Here is a 17813-nt window from a genome sequence, read left to right on the forward strand (position 1 = left end):
TCGGGCGGGAGCGCCGCCGCACCTCCCAAGCGGCGCACCTATCCAGTGCGCCCCCGGGCCGGCCCAGAACTATACTTTTTTGAAGTTGTTACAACAAGCAAACGGAAAGGACATTCTTGGGTGGGAGGGGAGAGAGGGAGGAGGGAGGGAGGTGTCGGTGATGGGCCATAATAATCATATACATTGTATATTGACAAAATAAAAATTTAACGGAAAAAAAAAAAAAAGAGTACATACACTAATCTGTTGTGATGGAAATCTTATCTTACCAGTGGTTGCCTTAGGCAAAGTCGAGGGGGATAAGAGCCAGGGGTACTAGAAAACTTTTAGGGATGATGACCTGTATTTTCATTGGGGTTGTAGTTATAAGAGTGTGTGTATATATATATATATATATATATATATATATATATTTGTCAAAATTCATCAAACTGTACATTTTTAAAAGGTGCATTTTATAGTATGCAAATTATACCTCAATAATGTGATTTTTAAGTAACTGATTAAAATTCTGAATATGTATTTAAGTAATAATTCTGTACTTTGTTTAGAGCCAAAGCCACAGATCAAGAATATAATAGGTGATTTGTTTTGTTTTTTATTGAAGCGTAATTGATTGTGCATATCTGTGGGGTACAACTTTGAATATCAGCACCTGTGTGCAATATGTGATGCTCATATTAGGATATTTAGTATATTCAACGTTACACAATGTAATCATTCTTTGTGGCCCTTTACCAATTTCTCACTAACCCTTCCTCCCCTGTCCCACCTCTGGTGGCCTCAGTTCTGTTCTCTCCTTTTGAAAATTCAACAAATTATTGTGATTATTGTGTCTTTCTTTCTTTCTTTTTTTTTTTTAATTCACTTATTTTTTTAGCTCCCACTTATGAGTGAGGACATGCAGTATTTCTCTTTCTCTGACTGGCTTATTTCACTTAACATAATTTTCTCTAAGTTCATCCATGTTACTGCAAATAGCAGAATTTCATTCTTGTTTGTGGTATATATCCTATTGTGTATATATACAACATTCCTTATACAGTCATCCATTGATGGACATTTAGGTTGGTTCTAATTCTTGGCCATTGTAAATAGAGCTGCAGTATACATGGGAGTGCAGCTATCCCTTTGACATGATGATTTCCATTCTTTTGGGTAAACACTCAGCAGCAGAATTGCTGGATTGTATGGCAGTTCTATCCATAGTTGTTTGAGGAACCTTCATACTGTTTTCCATAATGGCTGCACTAATTTACAGTCCCAATAGGTGATATATTTATATTGTAAATAAATTAAGAAAGATGTAAAAGCGAAAATTTATATGGTTTCTTTCCTTGATAAATTACCATCTTTGAGGTATTTTTCAAACCTGAATTAACTTGAATTCCTTTCTCTCTTTCTTTTTTTAAATCTAGAATGGTCAGCTGGAGTGTGTACGCTGGATGGTGAGCGAAACAGAAGCCATTGCAGAATTGAGTTGTTCTAAGGATTTTCCAAGCCTTATTCATTATGCGGGTTGTTATGGCCAGGTATGAAGGAGTTTTCAAGTATCTTCCTTTTGTGTTCTATATAATCTACCTCTTTTATTATTAGTCCATCAAAATCCAAAAATAGGAAATCATCAAAAATGTATCCAAAGATTTAAAAACAATGATACTCATTATAGCCTTTTTTTAATGAAGAAAAGTTTTAAACAACCTAAATATCCCAAGATAGAATATTGGATAAATAATGGAGCTGCATCCATATGATGGAGTTTTATGGGAAAATGATCATTCCATAGTATTAAATTAAATTGTATGATACAAAACTATTCTTGTAACTTTGAATTTTGGAGAGAAAGATAAATATAAGACTAGCAAAATCTATGGCACAACATGTTTATAATAGTGTAATGGAATTACAAGTGGCTTTTCTCTCTTTTTTTAAATTTTTCAGTATTTTCCAAATTTTCTACAATAAACACATTTAACATTTATTGAAGGAAAAAAATGGTATGTTTTCTTGAATCCAAAGTTAAGAAGAAAATCTTTATAAGGCGCTAATCAAGAAAGTCTCATTCAGTTAAAGATGAGCAAGCATGCTACTAGATGACTCTCGGTTACAACCAATTTCTACAACAGGAAATGTCACTTAGTAACTGATGTACAAAAATCACAATCAGGTGTATGGAGGGAAAAAAAATAAGTCACTACCTTACTTTGAGAGGGATGAGTGTAAATGATCCTTAAAAAAGTTGGAACTACAAAATGCCAGTCTCAGTCTTAGAAAGTAATAGTCAGCACTGTATTAAAATAGATTTAAATGTATTTGTTTGTAGCAAAGAAAATTACTTCTCATGCATATAACCGTATCCCCTTAGGCTTCATAAACTTTCCCAGTGGAAGTAGATTGTGGTATTGTGAACAAGAGATTATGCTTTTCTAGGCATGACAATCTCAAGTTCAAAGAATAGACTTAAGAATATTACCAGTCTTTCTTTAGTGGAAATCATGCTAGCTGACAGTTTATTTTGTGCTTCAATTATATGTATAAAACGTTTTCTCTTTGTGCCAGGCACCATGCCATCAGATTTTGTGTGCATTATCTGATTTATTCCTCAAAACAACTTTATGAGATGTTTTTATCCCCATTCTGTACAGGAGGAGACTGAAGAAAGAAAGCTAAATGACTTGCCCGGGGTCTGATGGCTAGTAAGAGCAAAGACTAGATTTCAGCTCAGGTCCTCTGACTGCAGGCCACGTTCTGTGTTGCCCCCAATTGGATAGATTGTTGACAGTGGCAACGATATAGCTAAAGAAGACTTTATTTTTTATAATTTTATTTATATTGTTATAAAATACATTTTAATACATTGTAATATTCAGAGTACCTCACACAGCTTATTGAAGAAGTGAGCAACTATACTGAAATTATGAAATGAAGAAAGATGCAAAAAGAACATTTTTGTAAAAACCACTGTCTTTGAAATACTATATTTCCTCCATTCTTTGTATGTTGGACTTACTACTCTTCATCCACACTGTCCTAAAAACAACTAATAGTAATTTATAGGCATTTGCTAAGGATGCCCTTTTTTGCTTATACTAGAAAAGAGGAGAATAAGATTTTCAGATGACCAGAAGAATTTAGGAGAATAAGATTTTCAAATGACCAAAAGAATTTGGTCAATGCTGATCCTCATAAGTCATTCTCAGTATAACACAGAATTTTATTAAATTCTGTGAATAAACGTTTCATGTCCCCGATTTCATTTGCTTATACGAAGGCTAATGAGGAATTGCAGATATCAGAATAGGAAAGGCTGCCTGCACTTTTGGTAGAGCTTGCCAATGAAAAGGAGGAAAAGATTGCATGTTCTGAGACTCTAAGTAAATAATTGGGCATTTGGCGTTCTTTGTCTTGGGAAATGTTGCTTATATACCAGTTTCTTTATTCAACTCTCACAGCAGGTTTCTCATAATTTTGAAGCTGTTGGGACAGAACAAAAGAAGGTGCCCTTTCTGGGACTGGTCAGGTGATAGTGTAGCTTACTTGGCTGGACTAGAGGAAAATATGGAAGTTAGTGACCTATTGGAAAAGCTGTGTCAGACATTTGCTTCATGCTAGTATCAGTCTTCAGGTTGTTATTTCTAGCTGATAAGCGTTTTTTATGAGCTCAAATACAGCTTTGAGGGGGTATTCCAGCAGCACCCTTAGGAGAGCATTCTTACCCAAGTGGAAAATGTGGAAGCCCATTAGAACTGGGAATTCTGTCCAGCCATCCTACATCCGCCACAGCCACTTATGTAACAGATAACCTGCAGAGATGCTGAACTTGGAACCATTCCAAGGCTAATATTTTCACAAGGAAGACTGTTATTGAACAGCTTTCTAATGGATTCAGCACATGCAAGTTTTTCTACATCAAGCCAGCACTTAACTGTGTTCTGGTTTTGTTTCTTCAGTAAATACCTCTGGTAAAGTATAGTATGGAGGAAAATTTCTTTCTTGGTTTATTTTAGTTGCCCTCATATAGATTCTTAAAGAATGGGCTCCATTTGACTCCGAATTGTGTCCTTTTCCTTGTAAAAATTATCTTTAAAGACACCAGTACCACAGGGTAGCCTGCAGTTTTTAGTAGTCTCCTGGAGTGATAGATCTTGGGGTGGTAGGAATTGATTTTCCTCATCTTGACACATGAAGTCTCAGGGTACAATTATTGTATTGCCTGATTGTACCTAGCAGAACTAGCCACTGGGACGTGAAGGTGAAATCCTCAGGAGACACGAGGAACAGGCAGGGGGTGTCCTCAGATAGGCCTGCTTTGCTGTCCTGGGAGAAGTTGCTGGCAAAACAATTGAGACAAAATCATCTCAATCAAAAGCTACCACCTGTGTAACTCGCACTGTTTTATTCAGACGTGAAGGTTCAGATTGTCTCTTCCAGACTCTCCCAGCAAAGCTTCCCTCCCTCAGTGCTTGGGGGCTTCTGCCTGTTCTGCATCGGTCGTTGGTGCAGTGGGCTCTGTGTTACTTTCATCATCAAACCTATGATTCCTTTTGTTTCTGAATTGTTCACATTACTTTTGCTCAAGAGATTCTTCTACAAAAACAACCTGCATCATAGCATTGAGCATTTACTAAGATCACCTTTGCCTACACTGTGTTTATTCTCCATTTGAAATGTTTGCCCCAATACAGATTTTTAAAAAGGATACTTTTTGAAAAAAGAAAAGGCTCAGCAATTTGTACAGATGGTCATGAGCAGTGATAGGCATGCAGGGGAGGGGGACGCTTCCTCAGGCTGTGTTGTTGTTTTTCCACAATTTACTTTAAAGAGGAGAAATATTCCCTTGTCTTTATTGTTTCACTGTCATGGGGCAGAAATAAGCAAACAATGCTGAAAGTGCTGCCGATGCAGATGAAAGCAAAATAGAAAAACCTTTGATTAGCATCCATCTGTTCTCCAAGAACTGGTCTTGAGAAAACATAACTGACACAGAGCTCCACAAATCTGAAGACTGACAAGCAATTAACTGTGATGTCTTTGACCCATGGGCACAAGGGGAGCGTGTCCTTCACAGAGTCAGGGGTCATGGGGAATGAGCAGTTGTGGATATCCACACTCGGAAGACAGAAAACAGAGTCAGGAAGAAGACTGGTCCCTAAATCAAGCTATTTGGGTTTTAATCCTAGCTCTACCACTCAACTAGCTCAATGGCCTTGGATATGTTCATTTAAAAAAAGAGAGAAAAAAAGAAAAGGTCTCGCTGGAGCTCGGTTTTGTCATCTGTAAAATGGTGGTGATAGAACCATTCCTCAGCATTGTTCTGAAGGCTAAGTGAGAAAAACCACATCTCCCAGCACATAGTAGATACTAGACAAATGTTGGCTGTTATAACTATTAGATCTCTTCCAATTTATTGTTTCTGTTGCTATTTACTTATTTAACCATAAGTAAAATGAAAGAGACGCTTACCAAAGAATTATTTAAGCCTTGATCTATTTAATTAATTCTTAGATGCACTTTTTTTTTCACATTGTACCATCTCTGGATTCTACATTTATTCTTACAATAAATAACATTGTGAAATTATTGATGAGCGTGTTTTTTACATTTTAACATCTCAAAAACTGGAATGAATCTTGTAATTGATGGCATATTAGAGTTGATGATCTATGATTACAAAGCTGACTCCTTTAGAGCTTATGGTTGTATCACAAACTATAGAGATTTTATTGACATCAGCAATAAACCTGTGACATACTTTTCAATTATATTTTATTAGACTTTGTCCAGCAAATGTCATAAATTCCATGAATTAATTGCCTCTCTAAACAATTTGCACTGCCTTTAGGAACACATAAAATGCAACATTAAAACAGGTTACAAAAAAAGCAGAAAATCCCCAGAAGAGAAAACTAGTACATGAAGGAAGTTTTCTGTCAGTAGATGGAAGTTGAACGCACAGATGGATGAAATGTAACTTGGAAAGGTATTCTGTGAAATGAAAAAATAATACAGGGCCTCTCCATCCTGCACTGGATTTTCTCTGGAAACTGTACTTCTGGGGAAATGAAGATCTGAAGTTCTTCCTTTACATTCTTCCATTAACATCTCCTCCCTGTAGACACACACATAAACAGAGAGCACAGTAAAGGGCTAAGAGAAGGGGAGGTGGACACCACTGCATATACACATGCTCCTCAACTTAGGATGGGGTCACTTCCCAATAAACCTACAGTAAGTTGAAAATATCATAAATCAAAAATGCATTTAATACACCTACCAAACCTCATAGTGTAGGCTGGCCTACCTTAAACATGCTCAGAACACTTGCATTTACCTATATTTGGACAACATCTGACACTAAACCTACTTATAATAAAATGTTGAATGTCTTATGTGCCACATATAAGTAAAAGATCAAAATTCAAAATTTGAAGTATGTATGTCAAAATTGCTATGGTTTTGTGCCATCGTAAAGTGGAAAAATCGTTAAGTGGAACCATCATAAGTCAGGGCCATCTATATATCTGTACATATACACATTAATAAGGGCCTTCTTAGTTGGAGGAAATAGCCATATTCTGTCCTCTTTTTGAGATATTTGTCAAATAAGTCATTGTTTGAATTATAGGGTAGGGCATGTTCTCCAGAATCAGAGAGGAATTTCTCTGAGATTGGATGCCTCATGCTTTTACTAAAACCAAGGATTCTAGCCATCTACGCATCTATCTCAGACATCCTAAATATTGGCTGTTTAGAAGATCAGGTGTACAGTCAGCCAATCCCTTTGGGTAGTACTTCTCTGCCTGGTGTGGGAGGAAATTTTTGTTTCCACATAATACCTCAGTGGACAGGCTGATGGCATATCTTCTTATTAAATTGTCCTACATACAGAACACAAAATTGAATTTGAGGTGCTGGACAAAGACCTGTCTTGTTCTGAACAATATGTAGTTCTTGCATATTGAGTTGGGTAAACTCTTTAATTGTAAGGAAGAAGAGTTATCCATGCCATCATTAAAAAAAAAAAAACAAGGTAGCTCTTGCCTCACACAGACCTGTGTGTCTCATTCTCCCAGATTACCAACCCCCTGCAAAGTCTGGGGCCCTAGCTTCTCCTCCAGATTTCTACAACAGGAAAATTCCTAGTCATAAAATGCAGTATTCCATTGCCTGCTAGTACAACCCTGTCACTAAAAGTCAAAACACTGTGATTTTAGTAAAGAGCGTTCTCTATGCACGTGGAATAGACATATCCATTATAATACTTAACTGGGTCTGGAAAATATGGAAATATACCTGACAGGAAGGTATATATAAAACATTTCTAAATATCTTGAACTCCTCTGAGCTTCCCTTGATGAAGAAAGAAGCTGCTAGAATATCAGAGAGTGTACAGTTGTCTTCTCCCTCAGTTTTCAGATTTATAAAATAAAATTGGATGATTTCTTAAAATCTCTCCTACTCTGCAATTTTAAGAGTCCATGATTTAATATCATGGAGCAAACCAGGTCACCACAAGTTGAGAATGACCCATTGAAGAGGATTTGTTCCACACGTGGTCAGGCCGTCTTTTTCACTGGTAGAGGCACAGCAACATGCCTTCTTGCAGTTTCCATGTGTCTTAGCCATTGACTTCAAAACAATTTGTTATGTTTTTTATTCTGAGGTACTTCCTCTCATCCAGATTTGTAAGGAGTTCAGATCACATGTACAATCATCTATCTAAAGTAATCCAGTATTTTTCCTCTACCTAACTGGGAAAAATAAAGGAAGTGGTTTTACCTCATGCATGTGAAAACAGCACCTGCTCTTACCTATATATCAGCTCCAACTTTCCCCAGGTTTGCCTCTGAAGAAGAGAGTTAAGCTTATCAGCATATCCTTATCCTGCTTCTAACTCCCAGCCCTAGCCTCCAGGCTGTGCTCCACCTTATTCTCTAGGGACCTTTGGGGGTTTCCCTGTCCAAGGATCTGTGTTTGCAGCTAACACTCACCCTGCTTTCCCAGGGGCATTCTTGGTAGGTTGTATGCATTGATTACGTTTTTCTCTTCTTGCTCTTTAAGGGTCTTTCACCTCGCTTGCTCATTTGGAAAAAGTTGGTACATTTAGTCTGTCCCTGATGTCTCAGATACCTTCATAAACAGTGCCCTGTTCCCCAGAATGAGGAGTAAAACATTAAAAGAGTTGGCTGTTTTTATCCAACATTCCTTTAGCGGATTAGTTGGCATGTTCAAAAGATGAAGGCAAATTTAATCCAGAAGAGTATAAAAGTTCATGACCAGTTCGAGCAAATAACTGGAAAAAAAAAATCCTTTAAAAGGCTAAGAAGAAAGAGGTTCAAGGCTATTTCAAACACATGATCATCTTTTTAAATGTCAAATTCCACCCGCTAAGCTTCATGCTGTTGTTTTTACCACTCTTATTTTTTTTTAACTTTATATTTAATTTTTTTATTTTGACACAGTGAAATCCCATCCCCCCTGCTTTCTCTAAAGGCCAAGCGTAACATGAAAATACCACAAAACATGCAGTGGGTAAAATGCAAACAGATTATGACAAAATATACTGACTTCTCTATGTTTTTGCTTTTGAAAGATTTGTGTTCAGAGCTTTTGGTTCCCTCCCTTTAACATAGAAGAAGAGAAAACTTCACCTTTAAAACACCACCAACATCTGGTCACAAAATTCAGTGAGGCTTTGTTTCAGCAATCTTATATTTGGAAACTTAAGGTGTTGCCTCTTTTTGTAAGCCTGTTGATTGCGGGAGGTATGGGATTAGAAAGGCATGGTTGAAGACTTCTAAACTTAAAAGAAGAAGCTAGTTATCTCAGTAGTCCAAGGTTTTATGATAATAGTCTTAAAGCTTACAAGCACTATTAACACAGTAGCAAAAACATTGCCTTGGGAGACTTGGAATCAAAAGACCTGGATTCTTGTTCCAATTTTGGATCTGTCTAGCTGTGTGACTTTGACGAGGTACTCAAACTTTCTGCCAATCCCATCTGTGCAATAAGTAAATAAAACAAGAGCATGTCCGAGGCAACTTTCTGCTTTTAGGATCAATTCTCTGTGTGGTCCTCTTTCATTCATTTCAGTCAGAGATTCATGGATTTTCAGTTCATACTGAGTGGGAATTTTTCTTGCTATGGTAAACTTGATTTTATCTAAGCTTCACAAGTTACAGTATTGTTTCCTCTATCTTTATATTTTACTTCTCTCCATGATGTTCCATTAATTCCAACTGCCTTTGTGTTTATAGGAAAAAATTCTTCTGTGGCTTCTTCAGTTTATGCAAGAACAGGGCATTTCGTTAGATGAAGTGGACCAGGGTGGCAACAGCGCCGTTCATGTGGCCTCTCAGCATGGCTACCTCGGGTGCATACAGGTACACAGGCCCTGCTGCTTAGCAGAGAGAAATGAGTGTATGGAGTAATAAAACAAAAAATGGAAATTTTGTTCGCTGAGAGAATGTCTGGATTAAATCACCTTTTGTATTACAGTGGACAATAGGAATTATATAAATATATTTGTATTTCTAGAAATCCACACAAGTGTCACAGGGTGTTAAAAGAGACTTATCCTGCCCTCTCAACATTACTCTAAAGCCCCAATGCCAGGAACAATAGACACGAATTACACCCATGTTCTCAAGACATTAGGGAAACCACTACCAGACTGACATCTCTCAGTTTCTCAAGTGGCAGAATTTTCTTGCCCTCCTAGCACATCTCTCCTTTCCAAGTATGTAAAAAACAGGACAGTTTTCAGGGGTGGATTAGACGAATTCTTCATAGTAGGGAGTAGTAAGCTAGAAAGACAGGGCTGTGGTCTCCTCCTCTATCTGTAGTAGGACTGAGCTTCTCAAGTGTTCAAAAGGCCTAGAATTGGTTGGGGATAGGGTGGGCCTGGGAGGGCAGGGGCTTAGATACTGATCCTCTCCGCCCTTGTGCAAGCTAGGCAGGGCCTTCATGGCCAACCATTCCGTCCATCAGCTTCAAGTAGCATCGCCCTTTTAGCCCAACATGCCTTCCAAATATTATCACATCCCATGCGTGCAATGAAGTCAAAAGGTTGGGGAGCAGAACCACAGGAGAGAAGAGGGAGGCTTGTCCTCCCGCCCCAAGGCACATGAGGGGTGCTCCAATAGGGCTGTTTTAGAGTGTGGGGTTCCTGCAGGAAGAAGAGGTGGCATCTCATCCTTCAGGTGAATACAGAGCTGCACGAAGCTGAGCCAAGCCTAGGGCCGCCATCAGAACAGCACATGGTGGGAGAGCCCAGTGGGGATCCCCAGAAGTTTGGGGTGTGTATGAATGTAAAAAGCAGGTAGACCTTTTCACCTAGAAAATGTTGAAGACTGTTATTAACAGAGCAGAGAAGCCAGCCAGAGGAGGAGGAGGGGCTGGCAGTGTGAGGAATGAAAAGGCTTTGAATTGGAAACAAAGTCATCGTTTTGATTTGGCCTGGAATTTTATTTATGAACATAAGTCATAATTACCAGAATCAAACCAATCAGATCATGCTTCATTGAAAATGACCCAACATCTATAGATTTGTTCCCATATCTACCTGAGATGTAGGAAGGAGAAAGTGACAACATATGGTTGAAGGCCATGATTAGAAAAAGTACTCTTACCTCAAGTTCATGTAGTTCAACGCATGTTATATGTATACAACATATAATGCATTTCCCACCCGTAAGAAAGTAACACTCTTTTTTGGTTTATGTATGTGTTGTTTCCTGTATCGCAAACTCGGCTCATTTCTTCAACAGGTACTGACTAAGGTCCTGCTATGCACAAGGTCGTCTGTATCCGAAATAAAACTGGGCAGTGAGGACCAGTTGCTCAGGAAGGTAGAGAGGACTCAGGAAATGACAGGAGAATATATGAGAAAACTGTAAATATATCAATAAAAACAAAAAGCAGAGGTAATAGCAGAAAGCTCTCTAGAGTGTCCACTCACATGAAACAGCTCTTTGGAGAGCTGACTTGATAGGAAATATTCCAAGAATCTGAAAGTTTTTCCATTATTTTTGGCAAAGCATGCATCTTCTAAATGAAGACACCAAGTTTTAAATGGAGTGATAAGAAATTGTAGAGTACAGAAAAGAGAGAAATTTAAATTCTTACCAGGATCTGTGGTAAGATTAGAGGAGTAAGATTATATTTTTTATGGAGGAAAGATAATTAAACAAACACTGAAAACTACATTTTCCATTTATCGAAATACTCTAATATTTAGTAGTGTTTAAATAAGCTTTTAATCAGCTAATAAATGACAAAAAGCCAGGGCAAACAAGCTCGTATCACTAATTCTATTTGAGATTTTAGTTATTTTTCTTTTTAATATGTGGAGAGGCATTCTGTCCTTTTAGACTATTCATCACTTCACTTAACACAAATGATATTTTTGGCACTAGATACCACGGATGTGGAAACTTGGATAATCTTGGAAAAGGGTCTCTCCACTGGGTCTGAGATTTAAAAAAAAAAAGATATAAAGAGACTGAGAGTGAGCAAGGGAACTTATGAGGTGAGGAGGGAACTGAGTAAGGAAAGCAGAGGAGAGTAAACTGCAGAGGTCGGAGTCCAGGGAGAGTAATAACAGTGTGTGTTTATATTGAGTCTGTTCGAGAGCTCCGAGAGCTCAATGCCGACACGGTCTGTGACACTCCTGTGCAGGAGGTGGCAATGGCTTTAAGGTGAATTGATCTTTCATGGTGAGTGATCATAAACCGAAAGGAAGACAGAGGTCCTTAATGACCTATAAGTAATCTGAATTTAAATACTGGAAGTATTACTTGTGGGAAAAAAATATTACCTCCATCCAAAAATAAATCTGGAGATTTGTAATCTCTTTATAATATTGTCAAAGAATATGTCAGAATCTGGTGGTTGATTAACATGGACGTAAGAGCTTTTTGTGAAATCTGATATGACAGTATAAAAGTTTTTTTTTAATTATTGACTTCATGCTCCATCATGCTCTGTCTCCTCTACTAATGATACCTTCGCCAGCTTCCATAACGTTAGCTTGCTTATGACTATTAAAATTTTCTCCAAACCTCAATCTTATTTCTGATTCAAAGTTTTCTCCCCACCCCAACCATCAGCTCAGATTAGGGACTTGGAATGGGGAGTGAGGCATGGTCGACTCTTTACACACCACTTTAGCTCCTGTTCCCGTCTCTCCTGGGCTGCGATGTTGGTGACAAAGAGGAGGTATGAAGAGAAAAACTCAAATGTCTCTTTGCTTAACTGGAAAAAGCCATGGCACCTCCCTGAAAGCTGTCACTGCTGCTTTGGCGGACTGTCGTCACTGATGTCCTTTGCAGCAACCTTCAGATGCTGGCTCTCTGGAAGGTGCTGTTGGTGGGGATTTCCGAGGGATCTCTGGAGCCTTCCCATTGATGCGTGACACGGGAAAACTGTTTACTTTCTCCTCCCCCAAACAGTTCCCTCTGACTGTGGTGCAGCCCACTGCTGACTGCTGCTGGGGAAGCCTCTCCTTGTTCATGGGGTGATAAGCTCACACCAAACTCCCTTTTACAAAGTCTGTTCAGTCCACACACATATCCTTGCCATGGCACATGGTGGGAGCGTGGGCTGCTTCACAGCCTCCCCATTCTCTGCCGTGTCATTTCTCTCCACCTCTTTTTATTCCTGATCAGGTAGGCTCAGGAACAGATCAGCAAGTGTTAATTCTCAAACCCATTACTACAGCCCAAAACCAGTTCCCAGGACCCAAGCAAATAAGAACGGGTAAACAAAATTCCATTCTCCCCATCTGACGACCATCCCGACTTCATGAATGATTCTCTTGAAACCCAGCCATGGAAAGGGACAAAACTCGCCACAAACACTGCCCTGCACATCTCATAAAGGAAAGGACTGTATGGACAGCAGCCTCCTCCCTTCTGTAGGCTGTGGGTGGGGATTGGTAGTAGTAGGATTGGTTCTGCTACATCTTTGTGGGCTCTGAAGGGAGGTGTCTGATATCAGCTGCTGAAAGGTCCCTGGAAAGTCTCGTTCATATGTGCTGGTACTCCGCTCCCCTCCCCCAACGCCATGGGCTTTGGTAACTGGTTTTGGAATAACAGGAAAAGTCCTACTCAACATTCTGTTATAGGCATTAAAAAATAATGTTTAGAGGGAGGTCCTGATAGTCACATGTCTCTACATTTTCTGACAGACCTTGGTTGAATATGGAGCAAATGTCACCATGCAGAACCACGCGGGGGAAAAGCCATCGCAGAGTGCCGAGCGGCACGGGCACACCCTCTGCTCCAGGTACCTGGTGGTGGTGGAGACCTGCATGTCGCTGGCCTCTCAGGTGGTGAAGTTAACCAAGCAGCTAAAGGAGTAAGTGAGCCATTGGCTCTGAGACAAAGTCTCACTTGTCATTGTTGTGCTTAGTTCCAGCCAAGCAGCGTGGTAAGCTCCCTTCATCGCAGAGTGCAGGGAATCCCCAACATTGTCCTCATCTCCTTTTCTTCCTCTGTCCCAAGTGCTCATGGCCAGTGTTCATGCTGAAGCTGCCACTGTGTGGAGGCAAAATGACAATTAGACAACAAAGCTCAGAGCAGCCTCCCTGAGCAGGGGATGGAGGCCACAGTGCACAAGGAGAGAGCATCTCTCTGTGCTCATCTCAGCTCAGGCCAGATTCTGTAGCAGGCACTGAGAGCACACACGGGCATCACCTCCAAACTTCTGTCCTTAATATCCCAGGAAATCAGAAGGGCATGGGAGAGAGAGAAAGGCTAGAGAAAGACCAATTTCTCAGTTTTCTCAAAAAGAAAAATGTGTGTTTGGGAAATTACAGGTAAAGAACTTGGTAGCCACCACGAGCAAATTTATTACAAAAATTAAGCAGATGATTTTTGAATACTCGATATAAAATAGTGTTTAGTCAGCATGAAGTTAGTTAAACCACTCTGTGACTAACTAAAGACTCTATGACTAAACTCATAAACTTTTCTTGATAAGATTATTAGACTGGTACATATTGTGTATCTGGGTGTCAGGGAAGCATTTCTGGAAGATTGTCGTGAAATGCTTGAAGAAAGCGGGGAGGATGAGAGTCCATCAGGTAGGTCTCCAGCAAGTTGAAGGATGAAGGCCCTCATGCCCACCTGAGAGGACCAAGGTCAGCCCTTGGAAAGTAAACAGATCAAATTACAGTTGCTGTATTGGAGAGGGTTCCCTGAAAATCAGAATCAGTATTCAAAGTAATATTGACAGATTAGGAGGATAAACCTTAAAAATTCAATTTTAGAGGGAAAACATAAAGTCTTACCTTTAAGTTTTATTTATTTATATTTCCTGGATATGGATTATTTGGGGGGGAAAAAAAGCCTAGGATGTGTGAGAGGCCTTAGTTGATTATAATTCATGCAAAAGTATGACATGGCCTGGGACCTCCATCTCTTCTCTAAGCTTGAGGAAACCTCCCTTAACTTCTCTACTTCCGTGCTCTTGTCTTGGAGCTACAAGTCTCTGTGCCCCTCCACCCATCACCTAGAATAATCTGTTTAAAGAATTTAGACTTCTACTAGGGAGAAAAAGTGTTAACTTAAAAAATAAAGGGGTTAATTCCAAGCATCCTCTGCCCAGTTACACAAAACTTCCTGTGTCAGGTGAGCTTAAAGGTCTCAATGTAACTGAAGGGAAAATGCACACAAATTAATAACTCAGTAAGTTATCTTTCCACAGTGAATGTACTTGTGTATATGTCGTTATGTGCCTGAATAGGTATTTCTAAAAATAAGCTCTAGAAAAAGAATTGCTAGAATGAAAGGCATAGATATTAAAAATGTGGGTAGGTGTTGCCTGTTATCTTTCCAAAAGTGTGACACCAATGTCCACTCCCTCCAGTAGTGTGTGGACATATCAATAAAGAGAAGCTTTAAAGTGATCCAATAGAATGTTTTTTCTAAAGGTTCATCCTGAAAGAAAAGATCACAAAACATTCTCCTCAGTCTCTATACTACTGAATCTGAAAAGCTTTTATGAGTTACAATAGCTGCTTTATTGGTGAACTGATCAAAGTTAGGGTCTTGGATTTTCTCTCTGTTGATGACTCTGGGATAAAATACACATATACACTAGTAGACAACAATCCTTCTGTTGTCTCCAAAGCTCAATGCTGTAGACAGTTGTACTTAGGCCAATTACAAGATAAAATAGAAGAGGTTATGTTGTATGCCCTAGTCTTTTACTTACTGTGTACCTCAGTGAAGTTGGCAAAACTAGAAATGAATTGAGAAAGCCACTTGATATAGCCACAGTACACTGTACCTTCAGGCTCCCAGGCAGCAAAGACACAGAAACATGCAGGAGGAAAGATGTAAAACACTAGTCTTTCTAGTCCAAATTTCTGTGGGGAGACAGTTTTTCCCACCTTTACCAACTCTTTATAGTTAAAAACATTGTTACTATTTAGGAATGGCAGGCTTCAGCTCTGTTGAAGTCCTAATCAACAAGCCTGGATATTATGGGTTGAATTGTACCCCCCAAAAAGATTTGTAGGAGTCCTAACCCCTAGTACCTCCGAAGGTGACCTTATTTGGAGACAGGGTCTACACAGCAGTAATCAAGTTAAAGTTAGGTCATTAGGGTGGGTTCTAATCCAATATGACTAGTGTCCTTATTATGGGTTGAATTGTACCCCCCAAAAAGATTTGTAGGAGTCCTAACCCCTAGTACCTCCGAATGTGACCTTATTTGGAGACAGGGTCTACACAGCAGTAATCAAGTTAAAGTTAGGTCATTAGGGTGGGTTCTAATCCAATATGACTAGTGCCCTTAAAAAGGAGAAAATTTAGACACAGAGACAGACATGCACACAGGAAGAAAGCCATGTAAACATGAAGGCAGAGATCGGGGTGTTATGTCTACAAGCCAAGAAATGCCAAAGATTGCTAACAAACCACCAGAAGCCGGCAGAGAGGCGTGGAACAGATTCTTCCTAAGAGTCTTCAGAGGGAACCAACCTTGCTGGCACCTTGGTCTTGGACTTCTAGCCTCCAGAACTGTGAGACAATAAATTTCTATTGTTTAAGCCACCTAGTTGTGGTACTTTGTTATGGCAGCTCTAGCAAACTAATACAGTAGACATATACTCATTTTTTTCTTTAAGTAATTAAAGTTTATTAGTCCTTTCTGAGGGCTTCTTTAGAATCTAGACAGTAGAGTCTTTCTCTTCCATTCATACCTGGGATTCCAGTCATCAGACAACCCAGTTGCCCCCAAATAGTTTTCTTGACTATGTCACTTTAAGACACCTAATAAACCTTTTAAAAGCAGACTATAATCTTTCTTCCTCTGTTTCAGCACCTCACTAAATATTTTTTCTTAAGAACTTGACATCCAGTACCAACTAGCAAAGTGGAAAAAGTAGAATGCTCTAAGTATTTTTGGTTTTTATTCTTTTGTTGGACCAGGGTCAGCAAATTATAGACTGTGGGCCAAATTCAGCCCACCACCTGTTTGTAAATAAAGTTTTATTGGAACCCAGCCACACACATACATTTATGGGCTGATTTCGTGCTGCAAAGGCAGAGTTGAGTAGTTGTGATGAAATTATGTGGCTCACAGGCCTAAAATATTTACTATTTGGCCCTTTAAGAAACAGTTTGCTGGCTCCTGCTTTGGACCATTAAGTTTTCAGTAGGGGAGTCTGGCACACAAGTGAAATGTAATGAGGTCACAGACTTCTCTGGTCTTAGGGATGAAGTATTAGAACTATAACTGATGCTTCTGAGAAAAACGAAGGGAGTGCTTGGGGCTTATGAAAGGGTATTATCAGAATCCAATCTCACAGAATTAGATTCAGGCAGCCATTGGTGTTGAGTATACGCAGTGACACTCAGCAAGGAGAACACTGGGCTTCCTCAAGCCAGTATCTAAGGTATGGCAGTCATTTTTACAACACTTATAACACTTATAATGCTAACTGTATTAATTTTCTATTGCTTTGTAACAAACTACCACAAAATTAGTGCTTTATAGTAACACAAATTTATCTTACATTTGCTAAGTCATATGGCTGGTAAGGGTCACCAGACTAAAATCAAGCGTGTCAGCAGTTGTTCCTTTCCGGAGGCTCTAGGATGACAGTCTGTGTCCTGCTCATTCAGGTTGTTGGCAGAATCAGTTCTTTGTAGTTGTAAGACCGAAGTCCCCATTTTCCCTGCGTCAGCTGAGGATCATTCCCGGCACTAGAGGGCGCTGCTTTCCTTGGCTCACAGCCCCCTTTCTCCAAATTCAAAGCCAGCAAACAGCAGATAGAGTCCTTCTCATACTCGGAATCTCTCTGACCTGCTCCTCTGCCTCCTCTTCTGCTGCCAGACTCAAGTGATTAGTTCTAAGTCCAGGATAACCTCTCTATTTTAACATGAGCTGATAAGCAACCTTAATTCCATCTGCAGCCTTAATTCACTTTTGCTGTGCGAGGTAACATAGTCACATTTTCCAGGGATTAGGATGTGAGTAGACATCTTTGGGCAACACATTAATACTACAGAGTTCAGGAGATACTGCTTATTCCTATAAAGTCAGAATCAGTTTGATTTACTTATTTCAACTTCTGTAGTAATTAATATGTGTTTTCTAAATAGATTTTACTTTCTGTAACCTATGGCTTTTAAGCTATTTTCCTAACTTGAAAGCACATTCCGATACACACACTCGTACATCCAGAGGAAATGGAGCATTGCTGTGCATTGTTTTCCCTTTATATAAGAAATGCTATATTATTTAATGGTTTAAGTATTTCCAAAGTGGGAATAGTTTGCTCATTTTGTTTTATTTTTGTT

General features: G+C 39.3%; 1 protein-coding gene across 1 annotated transcript in view; it reads left to right on the forward strand.

The window, feature by feature from the left end:
• Window positions 1–1423: 1423 nt before the first annotated feature.
• SNCAIP (synuclein, alpha interacting protein) overlaps window positions 1424–17813 on the forward strand; it is a 37506-nt gene continuing 21116 nt past the window's right edge. Inside the window, exons 1-3 of the mRNA XM_008585204.1 lie at window positions 1424–1532; window positions 9258–9383; window positions 13190–13359. Of these exons, the coding sequence (XP_008583426.1) occupies window positions 1446–1532; window positions 9258–9383; window positions 13190–13359 (383 nt within the window). The 5' untranslated portion in view covers window positions 1424–1445. The remainder of the gene's footprint in view (window positions 1533–9257; window positions 9384–13189; window positions 13360–17813) is intronic.

Source organism: Galeopterus variegatus, unplaced genomic scaffold, assembly GCF_000696425.1.
Source record: "Galeopterus variegatus unplaced genomic scaffold, G_variegatus-3.0.2 Scaffold3491, whole genome shotgun sequence".
NCBI classification, from domain to species: Eukaryota; Metazoa; Chordata; class Mammalia; order Dermoptera; family Cynocephalidae; genus Galeopterus; species Galeopterus variegatus.